Genomic DNA, 19712 nt, shown 5'->3' with positions numbered 1-19712 from the left:
AGTAAGAAGCCATTTTCTCACCTCTTCCTGTCCCTCTTCATGCCTCCTCAAGACTAGAAAATCAGATTATTCTATGGGCTCTCCAGGAGGAATGACCAGGTCCATTGGCAGGAGGAAGAAAGGACTGGAACGGGTGTCACCGTTCTGAGCTGGGCACAGCCTTGCCAACCCCTCTGGGTCTGGCGTGGTGTCTTCAGCAGACAGGAAGGGGCTGGTCTTCCCTCTGAGGGTAATGCTTGGCCTTGTCTTCCATTCCTTCTCAACCCCCCAGGAGATCCTGCTTGCATCCCTTCCTGAATTTCCCATGGCTCCTTCCCCCCATCATTTGGAAAACCAGGCTTCACGCTCATTGTTCCCAGCCTCTCCGCCACCTCCCTCCTTCGCCTACAGACAGAATGCCTCTTGCAGCTTCAGCCCATCATCACCACCTCCCTGGCAGCCCGACTTTCGTTATGACCACCTATTCACAGTTGTCCGTGGTCTCCTCACTACCAGACCCAAGGGCCTCTCCTCTGCCAAATGCACTGCCATGGCCTCCCCGATCTGGACCCCTCTCCTTACCTCCACTACCCGCTGCTCCCCCAAACCTCCTCCACCCTCTGCTCCTCCAACTGCCATCTGTGAACGCCCCTTGGGTGCCTGTGGTCTTGATTCCTTGGTGACCCCTCTGCACTCTCGTCCTCCGGGACAGCTCACCGATCCACTCAGCACCACCGGGCTGGGGTGTTTCACATTTCTGTGCTGTTTGGTGAACGGAAAGAGCCCTCAACTTGGGAGTCAAACACTCCAGACCAAACACAATTCTGACTGTAACCTTGGGCAAGGGGTTCAGCCTCTCTCAAATTAGTGATACCACACAGCTGTATGCAGGGTGGGAAGACAGAGAAATAACACGTGCAGCCAGAGAGCTCAGTGCAGGCACAGAGTAGGGAGTCAATAAATGTTCATTCTGCCCTGTCAGTCCCCCAAGACACCAGAATATTCCAACCTACCAGACAGTTAGCTGACACAATAGGTCCTAGAAAGGCTTTTTGGTACCCTGTCCCTTCTCCAGCTCCACCTTCCCCTCTCTGGAGTTGGCCCTTACTCCAGGAGCAACCCCACAAATCCACCACTCCTCTATTCGCCTCCCTGTACCCCACCAGGGCCATGCACTGCAATGGCACATGAGTGAGGGGGGTCCTTCTCGCTGTCACCCTTTCCTTCGCATTGTGTACATGTGCACGCCCATGCACACGCACATGCACGCACACCATACATGTGTGCATGCACACACCCTTCATTTCACCTATCTGCAACAGCAGAAGAGAAATAATACAAGCTTCAGAATCAGGCCTCCTTGACCAAGAATCCAATCTCCACCATAGTTTAGATGTGTAAGCTTCAGCAAGTGGCTCAACCCAACAGAACTCTATCGCCTCACCGTAAGATGGGTCAACCGTCCCTGTGTGGCTATTGCACCCAGCCCAGTACTTGGCACATAGTAGACGTTCATCGAGGGTTGGCTTTCTTCTTTTCATACTGGAGGGTCATAGTCATTTCTCACCTCCTTCATGATGCCTTGTCCATTAGTTCAGCCCCTGCTGACCTCTGTCTCTGGCATGCTGGAACATTCATAGTCTCTTGTCCGCAGTGTAGAATGCAACTGCGCATTACATGGGACAGTGTGCAGGTCTTATGTTACCAGGCAGGCTCTTAACAACCAGATGGGTCTACCCGTCTGTGTCTCGGATTGCTTCTGAATTTCCCACAGTTTCCAGAACAATGTTGAGCTTATAAAACTAGTGATTACTATAGCTGCAAGTTATGTACCTTCTTCGACCCAGACTCTATTGTAATTGCTACCATTTGTTCAATGTCAGCTATGTACCAGGTGCTAGGTTTGCTTGATTTGTTTTTTTCTCACAGTAACCCTGCAAGATAGGTCTTACAATTCTCATTTTCTAACTGAAGAAACCGAAACTCAAAGACAAAAGTGGCCTGAACAAATGCACACAGACTGGCAGTGGGAGAGCAGGTTCCACTCCAGGCCTGCCTGGGCCAAAGCCCATTGCGTGTCACCAGACTGCACTGCCCCACAGGCATTACGTCATCTAATTCTCCCAGCAACCCAGCAGGGTGGCACTGCACCCGTTCTGCAAATAAAGAATCTGTGGCTGGGATTCCCCAGGTCTGGCTAACTCCAAGCCCACACTGGAGTAATCGGGAGCCATAAAGGATTCATGCTCCAGAAGGAAAGCAGCAAGTCAAGGTCCCTGAGGGAGGGGAAAGCCTGAAGTAACCACCACTTCAGCACAGGGAAGACATACAGGTATACGGGCGAGCCCAGGCTGGAATCCAGGATCTCAGAGCTCACTCTGGTTCTGCCTCTTGGTGTCAGCGGGCTTCCTGGGGCCTCAATTTTTTCATGTATATCAAAACAGAAAGAGGATGAAATAAATGATGTCCAGGGTTCCAGGACCACTGCTCACCTGTACATGCTTTAGAGCAAATAACAAAAGCACCCTTTCCTCTGAGCAGACTCAGGACTGAAAAGGAGCACATGGGTTGGCAGACAAGGCACAGACTGGATTTACAGCCTTTCTGCTCCCCTTCTGTGGGTACCCTTGTGCAGTGGACAACCCACACAACAGTACGAGGTGGCCCTAAGAGGTTCCCAGCGGTTCTAACTGCCTAACATTCTGATTCTTGAAATCCTTTGAGAAGAGAAATCAGGTTTTTGGATGTCGATCTCCTTCAACCAGCCCAAAGTGACCTGTCACTCCTCTCCTTGGAGCACTGAAATTGCACATTTTACAAAGCCATTTCCACGCACAGAGCAGTCAACATTAGTCCTCTGACCTTGCAGTGGGTCCTAGACATTCTAAATTTAGGCTCATGTTGTGGAGCCCCCAAGCTAGAATTTTAACAAGAGCCTTTGCCCTTTGGTAGCTGTCACATGCTCCCAGCGGGATGTAGGAGCTGTTCTTCCACACAATGACACTAAACGCTCCAGTCTCTGGATTTCTGACTACAGTTGCCTCCCAAAGTCACAACAGCTCAAAGTACTGGGCAAATAAAACCCACCTCACCTTCTCATACACATCAGACATAAACGCCCAGCCTCACCAGTCCCCAAGGAGGCACAAGCTTCAGATAAGGACTTAGGCAAGGACTTATCAGCAATGGGACAAGGGGCCAAGGGAAACTGATTCTGAACTTTAAGCACCACTGAGAACCACAGTTCTGAGTCATCTGTCAAATGTGTCTCAGTCCTAAAATGGGAGCAGCAATCGAAACATGCAGGAGTGAGTAAGGCAGGAAAATCCCACCCCATCCTCAGGCTGTAGCATTTTAGAAAAGCTAATCTTTTCCTCTCATTTAGCAAATACATGTGCTTTTCTTTTTTTAACACAGTTTACTTTTTTATTGTGGCAAAATATATAAAACATACAATTTACCACTTTAACCATTTTTAAGTGGGTATTTCTAGCGCACTGAGTGCATTCACATTGTTGTACGTCTTCCTAAACTGAAGCCTCGTACCTGTACAACACTAACACCCGTCCCCCGCCCCCAGGCCCCAGGCCCTAAGGATCTGACTACTCTAGGGACCTCACGCAAGTGCAATCAGACAGCATCTGTCCTTTTGTGTCTGGCTTATTGCACTCAGCATAAGGTCCTCAAGGTTCATCCACGTTGTAGCAGGTGTCAGAATGTCCTCCCTTTTTAAGGCCAAATAATATCCCATTGTATGTATGTACCGAATTTTGCCTATCCATTCATCTTGGTGGGGACACTTGGGTTGCTCCCACCTTTTGGCTGTTGTGTACAAATATCTCTTTACATAGGCTCTTCCCGACCAGTAAGCACGGGGAAACTTTTGCCTGGTCTTTGATTTTGCTGAGTTCAGTTATTTGCATTGTTAGATGTTGATTTAATTCAGTGGGTCTGCTGAAGTATGGTTCTCTTGAAATTCACACTGGAAAAGGAGCCAAACTGAAGCTCCTTCACCACAAAAAGCCTACAAGAGATGTCTCCAATACCCCCTTCCCATCTTTTCCTCCTCCCCCCACCCTTAGCATCCCTACCTCTCTGGGAGGAAGTTTTGTCCCTTTTTCTGCATTTACCCAGCCCTTCGCCTACAGCACCTTCGATTGATCTCCATTCCATCAAACACCTCACTCCACCACTGCCCCCTTCCTTATAAGGGCAACCTCTCCCTTTGGCTTCTTCTTAGCACAGAGACACCCAACACACACACACACACACACACACACACACACACGTACACGCACGCACACACACACACACACAAAGTCCCCACTCCGTCAGCTCCCTCCAGCTCTCCAACTTTAAACACATTGTGTATACTTTTTTTCACCCCCTCCCTGAACAATCACTCCCAAACCCACTGCAGCCTGACCTTAAACCCCATCACTCAGATGGCACCACCCCCACCAAAATCACCAATTGTATTAGTTTCCTGCGGTTAACATGAGTGGCTTAAAACAACAGAAATTTATTCTCCCACAGTCCTAGTGGTCAGAGTCCAAAATTAAGGTGTCAACAGGGCCACGTTCCCTCTGAATGCTCTGCAGGAGAATCCCTCCTTGCCTCTCTCAGCTGCTGGTGGCTCCAAATATTCCTTGACTTGTGGCAACATCACCTTAATCCCTGCCTCTGATAGCACATGGCCTTCTCTGGGTCTCTGTCTGTCCTTTCCCATCTCTTATGCGGATGCTCTAATTGGATTTGGGACCCACCCTAATCCAGTATGATCTTATCTTGATCTTTACTTTAATTACATCTGCAAAGACCTTACTTGCAAATAAGATCACATTCTGAGGTTCTGGATAGACATGAATTTGGGGGGGCAAGGGACACTATTCAACCCACTACACTGGTAAATTCCAATTGTCTAGCCCTATGGGCATTGCTCAGCAGCTCTGTGCAACATTTGTTTTCATTATTCAAAACTGAAAGAGCTTTATGTTTCCTACGGATATTTTAGATGCTAGGAGCATATTAAGGGGAAATTTAAATATAGAAAAATTGAAAGAAAGCAAAAACACCCACAAACGTACAACTCAGAGATTGATCAGATTAACATTTTGGATTACATTCTTCTACACACACCTGCAAACACACACTCACAAGTGCACACACATTACTGCAAAATGGCAATGTATGGAAAGTAGACTATACTTTTCTTATTCTGCTTTTTCACCTAACACTGTGGCATGGACAACCCACCAAGTCAGTAAACACATACCTGTTCATTCAGTAAATAGGTGCTTGGGTTTACCACCTGACAGGCACTTTTTCCAGAGCCTGAGATCCATCAGTGAATAAAACACACAGGGTCTAGACATTTAGTCTAAGGAAACGATGTTGCAAAACTTTCTGCCCTCAAGGAGCTTACCTTTTGACCCGGAACCAAGAGACAATAAAAAGGTCACATAATAACCAATCCCTTTGACACTGAAAGCAAAAAGTGTTACAGGAAAAGCAAACAGTAGCCCAAGGAAGACTGAGGTGAATTCTGGGCGGCAATGACTGCAATTTTAAAAAGGGGTAAATTTAGTCCTCAGTAAGAAGGTGATCTTGGTGCAAAGAGTTGAAGACCCACAAAATATTGGAAAATCATTTTTAATGGCCACTTAGTATTCCATTGATTATATCTGCAACAGTATGTTTAACCAGTGCTTATGGACAGACATGTAGGTTGTTTCTAATTTTTCACTATTATAAGAGAGGCTGCAATATATCCCCAGCCTACAACTGATGGATGTTTGCATCATTGTTTCCTAAGAATAAATGTCTAGACCCTGAATTGCTGATCCAAAGCATCTAATCACTCCTAAATTGTGAGGCCTCCAGGAAGACCTGCCCTCCAGGAAGACCTTGTCAGTTACACCGCCCATAAAACATGCACGTTCACAATTCCACTGCCTTTCCCAACACACACACTCCACATACTATATTTGCCATTCATTTCTAATTGCGCCAACTTTAGAGTAAAAAATGTTATTATATTTGCATTGCTTTTACTTGGTTGAACAGTCTTTCCATATGCTTTTTAGCTCTGTGCATTTCTTCTCTTATAAACTCCTTATTCATTTCCTATGATCTTTTTTTTCCCCCCTGTGGAGGTATTTATTGCTTTTGTAAATTGGGAATAAATATGTTATGTGTTGCAAATATTTTTCCTGGTTTGTCTTCTTACTTTTTTAACAAACATTTAAAATTTTTGTACTGACAAAAATACCAGTCTTTGAAAATAGTTTCTGGATTCCTATCATGGTTAGAAAGGCTTTCTCAACTCTTACAATTACAAAAATACATCTTCTACGCCTTCTGTAGCGTTTTTTTTTTTTTCTTGGCATTTAAATCCTTAATCCACTTGGAATTTATTCTGATATAAGAAATAAGGAAGGGACTCATCACTATTCTTCCAAGCGGGCTTATAGTTGTCCCCACAGTGCGTGCCGAATAATGCCCCCTTTTTCTGAACCCTGGGCTGGAGTCCCACTTGGCTTCCTGCCCTGCTCTCTCCTCCTGCCCCTCACACCTCTTATCCCTTCCTCTGCCCCTCCTCTGGCTGCTCCTCTACTTCTGGCTTCTTAATGTAATTAGTTTCCAGGATCCTCTCTTCTATATTCTCTTCTCACTCTGCACAGTCCCCCCAGGAGCTTCTATCCATACCCACAATTGCAGCTACCCCTTGTGTGCACCGATAAACTTCCAAACCTGGAGCCCAGGGTGGGGGGAGGAGGAAAAGATGGGAAGGGGGTATTGGAGACATCTCTTGGAGGCTTTTTGTGGTGAAGGAGCTTCACCTTTTTTGGCTCCTTTTCCAGTGTGAATTTCAAGAGAACCATACTTCAGCAGACCCACTGAATTAAATCAACATCTAACAATGCAAATAACTGAACTCAGCAAAATCAAAGACCAGGCAAAAGTTTTCAAATTTTTTTAAGCTTTTTCAAGCTTCAGCCCCACACACTTGATTTCCCACAGAAGTGCCCACCTCTCAACCGAACCAGCCCAAACCGGCATCACCCTCTAACCTCATGCCTCCAGGACCGCCCTGCCACTCCCCAGATGATTCCTGCCCACGCCCCTCCGCTGTTGCTAATCTCCAAATGATGTTAATTCTGCTTCTTATTCAACCCTGAATCCATTGCCACCTCTTCATCCTCATGACTGCTCCCTTAATCCAGCACCCTGCTGTTTCTCCGTCTTGCTGGCACCCTGTATCCAGAATTCAGCAAATCCAGCCTGTGGCCTCTTTTTGTACTGCTCATGAGTTAGGATTAGTGTTACATTTTTTAAGGGTTATAAGAAGTTCTTTAAAAAACAAAGAAGAATATGCAACAGACACTTATGTTGCCTACAAAGACTAAACTATTTACTATTGGCCCTTTACAGAAAAAGTTTGCCAACACTTCCCTCTAATCTATACTCCACATGACCACTCTCCAGAGGGGTCTTTCTAAAATACATAAAATATTCAATCGTATCACTCCCCATTTTAAGACCAATCTCCATAGCCTGGTACAGAAGACTTCGGGGTCCAGCCTGGCTCTCATCCACTGCTCTCCTAGCTCCCTCCATTTCCCCCACACATGCTTTATTCCAGGATCTCTGTCATTCCCAAAGAAAGCTGCTTCATCCCTTCAAGCCTTTCACACATGCTGTTCCTGCTTTTCAAATGCCCCACCATCCCAGCTTTTGTCTGTCAGGAAGCAAACACACACTCGCCAGTTCCTTGAGCAAACCCATCCTGCTCTCCACCCAAGATAGATTTAGGTTTGAGCTTGCTGATATCTTCCCAGTGCCCCTTTCCCTTGTCTCTGTTTTCACATCATATTTTAATTTGTTGCTTACTTCTGACCAGAGAAATTCCTTCCCAATGAGGTCTTTTTAGAGCTCAGCAGTAGACCTCACATGGCATGATGCCCTGCATTTTAAATTGCCTCCTCTAATCAAGAGTGCTGAAGCAAATTTACCACATTCTTTTGATTCAAGGGAGTAAAAAAGAAAGTAGAGTAAAATAAAAGTGAGCCAGATCTGATAGACCATCTAGGGACTCTCAATAACACATGAACTATTTGAGTAGGTAATTTTTTTAAGTTTTGGTAAAACATATGTAACATAAAATTTACCATTTTAAACACTTTTAAGTGTACAATTCAATGCATTTAAGTACACTCACAATGTTGTGCAACTGGGACCACTATCCATTTCCAGAATTTTTTTATCATCACAAACAAATGACTCCCCATTCTCTCCCCCTGACCCCTGGTAACCTCTATTCTACTTTCTGTCTCCATGCATTTGTCTCTCCTAGGTACCTCCTATAAATGGAATCATACAATATTTGTTCTTTCATATCTGACTTATTTCACCTAACATAAAGTTTTCATTTCAAACCCCAACAGTGGGGGTTTAGTTACGATTTTCTCAAATTCCTTAAATCACACAACTAGCAGTGTCTCAATGTTTTGTTTGAAAATTCCTTTTCTTTTTTATTATAAAAGTGATATAAACTCATTCTAGAAAATTTGGAAAAACCAGAATATTTAGAAGAAAATTTTAAAGCACCCATAAGCTACCTGCTCAGAGTTACCCTGTTAACATCTGTGTGCATGTCCTTCCAACTTTCGATTTTTGCACATGCGTTTGAGATCTCTCCTGCTTTCCTATTGGTTTTCTGAAAGGTGTTAAAAATTCTTAAAGTACTTTTCCAAACGTTTCCCCTGGTCAGTGGAAGCATCACCCAGAGAACTCATATATAATTTGAAATGTAACAAATTCCCATCAGGAGAACATTTATACTGGCCAGAGCACCCTGCAGCCTTCCCTGGATGAGCGCTGCACCTAAAATTCGACAACAGGATCCCAGTGACTCAGGGATCAGGCCCCTCCCAGCTTGTGCCTCTGTCACTTGCTATTATTTCTTTCACGTTAAATTTCAACACTAGGCTGTTTTACACCTTAGCTTGTTTCATGTCAACTGATCACCTTTCTAAAAGAGAGAGGGAAAAAAGAGAAAGAGAGAGGGATAAGAAACAGCTGGCTTTATCACATTTACTTTAAGACCCACATTTACTTTAAGCCAAAATCCCGGAAAGCAACTCATGAAGGAAATCATCGGGATGCTCGGCGTTGCTCCTACCGTCCTCTTGCCCATCGTCCAGCACTCCAAAGGCAGCAGGGAGGTCCTCTGCATCCCCTCTGCTCAAGCCACCCGCATGACCAAGCACAAGGAGCAGCACGTGTGGAGGGTGGGTCTGACCATGTGACCGCTGCGCATGCGTGGCCTGGGGAGGGGCGGGGCGGGGTGGGGGGGTGGCCTGCGGCCATTTTCTGAGTCGCGGAGGGGGCGGGAAGTCCGTAGTGTCAAAGGCTGCGCAGGATCCCAGGGAGACAGGTCCGCTTTCCCGAGTGCAGCTGCTGAGCAGCTCGGAATGCTCTTGCAAATGCAGTTCAGATCCCCTCTCAGATCCACGCCTGGGATTCCAGGCACGAAAGGAACGTTAAGAACCATCATTAAAGTTCCCCTCTGTATTCCCCTTACACGCATTTGCATTCCTGCTGAGGGGTGCTGAGCCTCGCTCACTGCTCGGACCTGGGAGGCCCCTCTCTCCCTCGTGCAAGGCTCCCCGCGATTGCTCCGGACACAGCCTGGAGGCTCGGGCCCCCTTCTGCGCACCCCACACCCGCGTCCTCATTGGCCTCACCCTTCCTGCCCCTTGGGACTCCTCCTCCGGTGTCTTCTGCTCCCTACGTCCTTTCACATGTCACTGGCTTTGTGGTTTCTCTCAATCTGGTGCCTGCCCCTACCCGGGGCCCCTGTTAAGCAAGAGGCCCAGCCTTACCTCCCACTGCCCAGAGGCAACATTCTCCTTTCTCCTCTTTCCATCTCTGGCTGGACCTAAGAATTAAACCAACATGGAATCACAGGAGAAAAGCACACACCTCTACGTGGGAGCCTAACTGAGGAGCACAGACAGAACAGGTGACCAGAGCAGGAAGCTGGCGCTCGATTCAAAGAGACAATGTGTGAAGAATTGGCAAGACAAGGGAGTTTGGGCCATGGGTAATAAAAAGTCGGTGAAGAAGTGACGGGGAAGCTGTGGGTTAGTTTAACAAGGTTTATCCACACAGCCTTCTCAGCCCCCAGTTCCCTGTCTCTGGTGGTGAGAGTGTCTTCCATCCTCTTGGTACAAGAAGGGCACCTTTCACATGGGAGCTTTATCCCCTGCTTTCAGAACAGGGGGGCTGGGGGCCTTCTTGCACTAGCTCTTTTGTAAGTACCTTTACTTCAAAATAATCAATATGCCAAAGTGGCATGATTGGGGGGTGACGTATCCTGACCCCCTCCCCATCTTCCCATGGATGCACCTTGCCTGCAGCCACTGCCCCTTCTACAGGGATACCCTTAAAGGCCACCTGCCCACCTCACTCCCCAGGAGGTTTGGCTTTCTTTGTTTGATTCCATTTTTATCTGTTTTTAAAAGGCACTTCAGTAGCATATGCATTTACATTTTCCCCAACACCAAACCCCAAGCATTCGATTAACCACATGCTAGTTCATTGTAGACGCCATCCTCAAACAGTCCGTCTTCTCTCCCTGCTCTTTCCCACGCCGGTCCCTCCGATGACGCTTCCTTCTCCGTGTCAGTATGGCTGCCCGTAAGATGAGAGATAAGGCTGTGTTTGATAATAGACACAAAATACATAATGGCTAAAACATGATCATTTTCTTTCTTGTTTCTAGTCAGATGGCAGCTCTTTGCCACTGACTCGGGACCCGGGCCTCTCCACCACCTTCTGACTCCACCATCTTCCATAGAAGGGGCAGGGGTGTAGAAGGGGGCACATCCTCTATTTAAGGCCTTGGCCCAGCAAGACACACCAGCTCCAGACAGGCCAGGACTCTGCCCCGGCCACCCCTCAATGCAAAGTAAACTTGGAAATGTGGCCCGGTCCTGAGCTAGAAAAAGAGGAAAAAAACAACAACAAAAAAAGAATTTGGAGGATCAACTGGCAGGTTCCCAGGACTACCCAGAGCACTTGTCTCTACTCACTCATTAACCGTTCAGACAGGATGCTCCAGGTCAGGATAAATGCCTGGATTTGAAAGTTATGGCCAAGCCAGAAAAAAAGCAGGAAAACAGCTTCAAATTGGGGGTGGGGGGAGGGGGGCAGGAGGAGGGTTGTATGTTTCCTCTTTGACGTTTTAAAGTATGAAATATCACTGAAGACTGTTAAGAGTCGGCTAATCTGACAAGCCCTCTTCTTCGGGTTGGAAAGACTGAAGGCCTTGGGGACACAGGGCTCAGGTGGCTCTATACAGCGGGAGAGCTTACCACCCGAGTCAAGGCAAAACCATTCACCGGGTCCACCTGGGCCCTTGCGTCCTGCAAACAAAGCCTCCCCACCATGGTGGGTTTGAGCCCAGAGTTCATCCCACATGAAGTCAGATTTAGAGACTCCCAACCAGGGCAAAATTAGTAGTACGAGCTCAGGCATGACCACTCCGGGCCACACACATCCATCCCCACCTCGCAGGGGCGCTGGCTTCTGCTTCCGTCCAGGTGCCCCACCCACCTCCTTCCCGTCCTGACCTCAGCCGCTTCCCTTTGACTCCTATCCTCGTCTCTTTGTTGGAAGAAGAAAAAGAACAAGCAGAGTTCCTCTTCTACAAATGAAGGCTATTGAGGGCAGTGATCTCAAAGTCAAGGTTGTCAAACCCAACAGCAGGTTCTGCAGAACAAGTGTTGTCTCTTCCTTGTGCTGAAACATGAAATGAAAAAAGAATCAATCTATGGGATTGATTTTTAAGGAAACTAACCAACCATGAACAAGGTTAATCTGTAAGTGAAGTTGGTACCACTCAGGTCCTCTTTGCAACTATCTTCTTATTCAGGTAAATGTTTTTTCAATAGACTGTGTTTCTCCTTTAACCCAGGGGAACACGTAGTTACCACAGAGAAAATGCATGGTACAGCCAAAGACTCAGAACGAAAGCCTAGGGAAAGAAACAGCTTATAAAACTTCTGGGAAGCTTTAAAATTATTGACTGAACAAGTAGCTTCATACAGTGGCTAATGTGTTTACTAGCAGTATCATTTCCAAATTTCCCTTTGCACTCAGATTCTAGAAGAGTTTTCCTAATGCACTCTTAGCTAACAACTGTAGCAATCATGAGTCATGAAGGCCGTCAGAAAGGAAACAACCAAGAGCCAAAACTGCAGATGTTACATGTTGAGGCAGAAACCAAATAAAACGTGTAACACATAGAAAGAGAGAGAACGTTTCCCCCACACCTTTTTTTTTTTTTTTTTTTTAACCTTGGCATTAAATCAACCATTAGAGTATAATGCGTGCATACTTACCAACAAAAACCAGAAATTTTATTTTCCGGCTCTGAAATTTGAGACACAATTTAAAGAGCTCACTCAAAATTCTTGCCCTGTGTAAGGATAGTACTAGCACAGGCACAATTTAAGACAAAGGAATATTTATTATGTGTCTGTTCCATGCAAGCACATAGCACATACATGGTTTCATTCAACTTTATAAAAACCCTATAAACTGGGTATCATGATCACCATTTTGTAATTGTGGAAACTCAGGCTCAATGAATTCAGATAGTGTATTAGTCTACTCAAGCTGACGTAACAGAATGCCAAAGTGGGGGGTGGGGCTGGAGGTTTAAGATTAAGAAGCTGGCAGGATTCCTTTCTGGCCACCTTGCTTGGGTTGCAAGACCTCTCTTCCTGGTTTGCAGCTGGCCACCTTCTAACTGTCTTTACACAGCCTTCCCTGGTGCACACCCAGGTGTCTCTCCCTCTTCTTATAAGGACACCTGTTCTATCAGGGCTCCATGCTTAATGTTAGTTATTTCCTTAAAGGCCCTGTCTCCAAATACAATCACATTGGGGGTTAAGTCTTCAACACAGATTGGGGCGGGGGGGAGCACAATTCAGCCCATAACAGATAGCATGTCCAAGGGCCCACAATTGCTAAGTGGCAGAACCAAGACTGTCTGAATTGAAACATTTCTTTATCCAGGGTGTGCTGCCTCTCCATGTGATGGCATCACAGATAGAATGGGAAGACATCCCATGTAGGGTCTGACTCTTAGAACTTGCTGGAGGGAGACAGTTTCACAGCAGTAAACTCTGTCCTGGTGGGAAGGGTGGGGAAGTATTCACAGGAGCTAGATTATAAGGCACAAGAGTCCAAGTCAACTAAAGACCTGTCCAGAGATGCCAAATAAAAATGGCTTCATCTATTCTGTTAAAAGCTACACAAATGCTATTTGGTTTCACTACCAGACACCATACACAGTGTGGTTTCCATGATCCCAAAAGAACCAGCATTTCATTCCATTTTTCTTTTCTTTCCTCCAAATCACCAGCTAACGTCCTGGAGGGCGACTCCATGGATCAGGATGTTGAGAGCCCTGTGGCCATTCACCAGCCAAAGTTGCCTAAGCAGGCCAGGGACGACCTGCCAAGACACATAAGCCGAGACCGGACCAAAAGGAAAATCCAGAGGTACGTGCGGAAAGATGGAAAATGCAACGTCCATCACGGCAATGTGAGGGAGACCTACCGCTACCTGACGGATATCTTCACCACCTTAGTAGATCTCAAGTGGAGATTCAACCTATTGATTTTTGTCATGGTTTACACAGTGACATGGCTCTTTTTTGGGATGATCTGGTGGCTAATCGCATACATCCGAGGAGATATGGACCACATAGAGGACCCTTCATGGACTCCCTGTGTCACCAACCTTAACGGGTTCGTCTCTGCTTTTTTATTCTCAATAGAGACAGAAACCACCATCGGTTATGGCTACCGGGTCATCACGGACAAGTGCCCGGAGGGAATTATTCTCCTCTTAATCCAATCTGTGCTGGGGTCCATTGTCAATGCATTCATGGTGGGATGCATGTTTGTAAAAATATCGCAACCCAAGAAGAGGGCAGAGACCCTGGTTTTTTCCACCCATGCGGTGATCTCCATGAGGGATGGGAAACTGTGCCTGATGTTCCGAGTAGGGGATCTCAGGAATTCCCACATCGTTGAGGCTTCCATCCGAGCCAAGTTGATCAAGTCCAAACAGACCTCAGAGGGTGAGTTCATCCCCTTGAACCAAACAGATATCAATGTAGGGTATTACACCGGTGATGACCGCCTGTTTCTGGTATCACCACTCATCATCAGCCACGAAATTAACCAACAGAGTCCTTTCTGGGAGATCTCCAAAGCCCAGCTGCCCAAAGAGGAACTGGAAATTGTGGTCATCCTAGAAGGAATGGTGGAAGCTACAGGTAAGGTGTGCTCCATCCTGGGTTATCTGTGGGATCAATGCTCATTTTAAGCTGGACCTGACATACTTATTTATGATAAAATATGAAAATTGAGTTGCACTCACAATTGACTTCACCCCCTTGTTTCATGAAATAATATGCTTATGTGTCCTATAACCTTGGTGTACCCTCCAAGAAGCCTAACCATTTAACTTTTTAAAAGTCTTTGGAAAATAAACCAATAAACAATTTTTCAAAAGCACCACTTACTATATTTTAAATTTCCAAATATTTCCTTAAATTAAAATCTTATCTGTCTCCAAAGCACTTTTTAAGTTGCTCTAAAACATTGGTTAATTTAAATACTTGAGGTTATTTATTGGCAAGCCAGGAGGAAAAAGTTAAGCCTTTCAAAGGAAGCCTGACAAATTGCTTTAATAAAAATGCAATTTCACCCCTTCTTTGGAAGCCATTTGCAAGACCTGAAGCACTGGCTCTTCTTTTATATCAAGTGCAGGCAAGGTGTCTTTCCACATACTCTACCTGCTGAACCCCCAGCTGACATAACATTGTGGACCCAGTAAATAATTCGAGCAGGAAAGGAAAAAAATTGAAGATCCGTTCATCACAATCCTATTGACCCTTCTGCTGTTAATGGCTGATCATTGGTGTGTTCTCAGGAAAATGATCTGTCCTCAAAATAGAGAAATGGTCTGTTTTTATTGATGTCTTCACTCGTATCTGAACTTTACACATCTTCTACATCCCAATAGCAAAGCAGGTTCTGCCCATATTCATCGGTAACATTCCACAAAATAGATCCCTACATTCTGACTTAAGCTAAGAACAGTGCCCCACAGGAAAAGTATAAACCGGAACCCAAATTCATTATTTTCTTTCCTGTTCTTTGGAGTTATCAGTATTAGACTTAAAATCCTCTTTAGATAAGCAAGCTGCCCTTCTGTGCTTTGAAGTCTGCAACCTCGGGGGTCATCTATATAATCTGAAAATGCACGGCCAACAGCCCTGCCCCAGATTCTTCTTCAACCCATAACCTGATCTTGGTCATCCCTTGAAAGTTGTTGGTCCCCTGTTTCTACTTCCCGGTACCCAACAGGCGAAGTCATAACCTCTAAATAACTTCTCTTAGAGTGGTGGAAACTTTTGTGCTAGGTTTTTTTAAATGCAGCAAACAATGAAAATGTGAGTAAAAGTCTTTGTACGGAGCTCAGTGATTGGCATGTGCTTCTTTCCATAAAACAAAAGGAACATGGACCTAATTTGAAACGGCTTTAAAGAATAGCAAAATAATTCCTGTGGACTACTACGAGCTGCCCGTGTGCACGGGGCTATCTGTGCCTTGAGCCTGACTTTCCCATGTACCCCTGAGGCAATGATTGTGTGGGGGGAGGAGGAATAAGAGAGAGGAGAAGGAAGGGGAGGAGAGAGGGGAGGAAACAATCCAAACGGGGAGCTCTGTCATTTCCTCGCAGACCAGAAACTTCTCCCACCTCGGCTGAGCACAGGGACTCTGGATCCCCCTAGCGGTGGCCACTGTGGTACAACCATCGGCACCATCAACTGACCACTCAGGATGCGGTTTTAATATTAGATTTCTCGCTATTAATGATGTACTATATGTTGGCTAATTGAATTTAAATTTTAAAAAAAAGATTACTCACTATAAATTCTCCCAGTAGGACATGAGGGAGGGGGGTGGACAAGCCTTCTTATCATTGTATTTCTGAGTTCAAGAAGCAAAAGCCACTGGAGATGTACCCTCTGGTTATTGGTGTTAATCTGAGCTTCGGATTGCAGGAGCTGAGCTTTGTGTTCCCTCAAACCGAAGCCCAGTCTCAAAAAACAAATGAATCCAGAATAAGCAAATTATCTTTGTAATGTCCCTGAGTTGGAATTCTTCCTGGGGCAGACCCTGTCTTTCTGATGACAGCTTGTTATGAGTGAGGCTTTCTAAAGGGAAGAACATTGTTTTCTTGGTAATTAAACAGTGATATTTGCCTCTGAGCATTCAGCAGTCTTTCTTCCTGCTTTCTTAGAGAAAACTTGGTAGTTGCCAGCAAAAAAGAATCAAAACACTGTTCCTGGGGAAAGTCAACTACTCTTAATTTTCTTTAAAAAAAAATAGTTTTCTAATTTCTGTTAAGTGGAGGGAAGAGTGTTCTAGAAAGTTCTGGGTTTGTCTGGAAGCTGGATATGTCTTGATCTTTTCCTGATGGGATTCATACAGTTCAGTACTTCCAGAACATTTGATCTCTTAAACTTCAGCGGGATGCTTTTTCTTTGTGAATGAAAAGCACAAATGGGATTTATGGGTACTAAACAGGCCCTTGAGGGATGACGGAAGGAATGCTTCAGGGAGCCAAAGCCACAGGAAAAAAATAAATGTGGACCAAATGCACACCAAGGAAAACAAATTCACAAGGATCTAATTATTCATTGTAGGGCTAGATGGGAAATCAGAAGCCTTGAAAACAGCTGACACAAAACAATTTCCATTTTATTCATTCCTTTCCAAAATGTCTTAGTTAACCTTAAACCACTATCACTGATCCCAATTAGCAGTCCTCTTCCAAGGATGAGCCCCACACCGCAACCTCACCACAATGCTCTCTTTCTGTCATGCATGTTGTGGTTACACAGTGATCCCAATATGGTGCTTTCTGGAAATCTGAGCTATCCTGCAGTGAGCTGAGTATCCACCGGGGTCCTTCAGTCTGCTGAGCACCCTGGCCTAACAGGTCAGTTGGTGTTCCGTTGACACATTATATTCTCATGATAGCTGTACGGCTTTGTCACATCACTTAGAGTCAGGCACGTTTTTAGCAAATGAAAGTAAGCTCCTTGAAGGCAGGACATGAGTCTTGCCCAACTTTAATGCCCTACACGTTCTGGCCCCAGTCCTCTAGCCTCATAAAAGACAGACTCACAAAAGACCCACAAAAGACCTACAAAAGATAGAGCCACATCCTTGGCGGATGGCTTTAGTCTGGTCCAGCCCAGAGTCAGAGGGATGTACACGGTGACCTCCCAAGAACCTTCCAGTCATGTGATTCTATTTTTGAAAACGAATCAAACCCTGGAAAATTCTGACACCAGCCACCCAGACATCTGGGAACTGGCCGCGTCTCATCCTGCAAATATATTTTTAAAGGGGGCCCTTTATGTTCCTGACACATGGGCAATTTTGAGATAGTGATGTTTACAGAAGGGTTCACAGCTACGTAAACAAACATGCTCAGCAGCTGTGGCAAATGTGCTTTAAAATAGTAAAGCATTCATATAGACTGTTATTTATAGAGGGCAAATTGGCCTGGAGGCTAGATGACAGCTACACAGAGCTGGGCCCGTTGCCAGCCAGCTCCTCACTATAGCCTTTCTGATTGATGAACTTCCATATTTACCCCCAACGATTATGCAACTATGACAAGCAGCCCTTTCCAACACCTCAGCAAATGTGCCTCGTTAGTTAGGATGAATCCCCATTAAGCTTTTTTTTTTTTACACTTTTTATTATGGAAATCATAAAACTTATACAAGAGTAGACCAAATAGTATAATTAACTCCCATGTGCCCATCATTCAATTTCTGGAATTCTCAATTCACAATCAAACTTGTTCCATCTATACTACCACTCACTAACTGCCCCTGGCATCGGATCATTTGATCTACACATCTTTCCGTGTGTGTTTCTAAAAGACAAGGCTTCTAAAGCATAATCAATTGCTTTCAAATCTGCATGTTTGAATCGGGATCCAGAGGAGGCTAACACGCTGTGACTGATTGGGATCTCGTTCAAGCCTCTTAATCTCTGAGCTCCACCTCCATCTCTGGGTTTGTTTTTTTTTTTTTTCCTTCAACTTTTTCTCAAAGAAGAGAACTTTCGGAAAATTTAAATACTGCACAGAAAACTGGGGAAAGTGGAGGATGGGAGGAAGCCAAGTCAATGCATATACACTAACACTACAGATGAGGAAACAGGGCTGACAGCCCAGCAGCCTGCGTCTGTCGGTTACCGAGGAGAGGAGTGTGCATCAGAAGCCCAGGAAGGCAAACCGGAAGCAGGCGCCAGCAAACCGGAAGTCGGAAATGGGAAGTGGGGGAGGGTGAATCGGGAGGAGTTTCCATCCTTCACGACAGGAAAATTCAGTTCTGTCTCTAGAGAAACGTGCATGTGAAGAGGGTTTTGTCACAAAAAAATCACACCACAGATCACAGGAGTTCTGAGTTGCAAGGAATCTTCACTCAGCTCTTTACAGATGAGAAAATGGAGACCCAAGCAAGATGAGTTGCTAGCAAGACTAGGCTAGTACTTGGCTGAAGTCAAATGGCCGCTGGGAGAGTAGGAACTTGAAACCCAAGATCGCTGACGTTTACAGCCTCCAAGTCCAGTGCTCTTTGCATGATGAAAGCTGTTGGTTCATGAAAATTCAGTAGAGAAGTGCACCCAAAGAAAATGAGTGTTTAGTGTGCAAACAGGCTGTCTTCCCTTTTCCTCTACTATTAGTTCCTATTTTTCTTTAAGGTGTCTCTGTTGGTCTCCGATGTTACCAGTTCATTTTAAAACTCTCTATGCATTCACATGAATTTTTAACAGCCATATATTAGAATGAAATGTGCCACAAAACGGTTCTGCAATCCAAATCAAGTAAGCAATGTCTACACAAATACCCCTGGAAGAGGACGAGGTTCTGTCAGATCTGATTTCCAAGTACCATTTTTCTTTCCTGTGATCAAAATGCCACTTCACTATAATAGAGGAGAATATGAGATCACAGATTTTGAAAAGCTGGCATTTTGCAGATAAGATGGTTGAGTGTTAGCATTACAGTACTCTTAAGCTATTTCTAGTAATGATATTTCATACCCATTACATTTTTCAAATCTTATTTTCTCCTTTTGATAAGTTACAGCTAATCTCTCCATTGACAAGTCATTATCTCAGGATTTACCATCTTTGTCTTAAGAGTTTTAACCCCAACTACCTAGCCCAGGAAAAGAATTAATTGATTGATCTGAACTTGGGTGAAACCCTCCTGGTAAATCTATATAAATAGGAATAAAAAAAAAAAAACTTCAAGGACACATGAATTTATTTTTCCTATGTAGAAATCTACCATTCATCAACATCAAGAAGTCCAACTATCCTTTCTTCCTTGAGCATTAGTTTCAAGTGATTTATTCAGGGCTTCTTTCCAAAATGTCTACCTCAATATCCAGTAGTGTCATTGGCTGGATAAAAACTGATGATAATTGCTCCCCAAATAGGGTAAACTTTTTGTGGTCCTCAGTAGTTTGAGGACACTGTGTACTGGTTCTCCAAATGTCCTAACAATCTGAGGTTGGATGCTGTAGAACACACACAGAGTTTTAAGCT

The 19712-nt window shown here is 45.0% G+C and overlaps 1 protein-coding gene across 1 annotated transcript in view; it reads left to right on the top strand.

The window, feature by feature from the left end:
• KCNJ6 (potassium inwardly rectifying channel subfamily J member 6) overlaps nucleotides 1-19712 on the top strand; it is a 258998-nt gene that overhangs the window by 168182 nt on the left and 71104 nt on the right. The window contains exon 3 of the mRNA XM_032392606.1: nucleotides 13418-14338. Within this exon, the coding sequence (XP_032248497.1) occupies nucleotides 13418-14338 (921 nt within the window). The remainder of the gene's footprint in view (nucleotides 1-13417; nucleotides 14339-19712) is intronic.

Source organism: Phoca vitulina, unplaced genomic scaffold (assembly GCF_004348235.1).
Source record: "Phoca vitulina isolate PV1807 unplaced genomic scaffold, GSC_HSeal_1.0 scaffold68, whole genome shotgun sequence".
NCBI classification, from domain to species: Eukaryota; Metazoa; Chordata; class Mammalia; order Carnivora; family Phocidae; genus Phoca; species Phoca vitulina.
The sequence above is the reverse complement of the archived record's forward strand: the minus strand, read 5'-3'. Positions and strand labels throughout refer to the sequence as shown.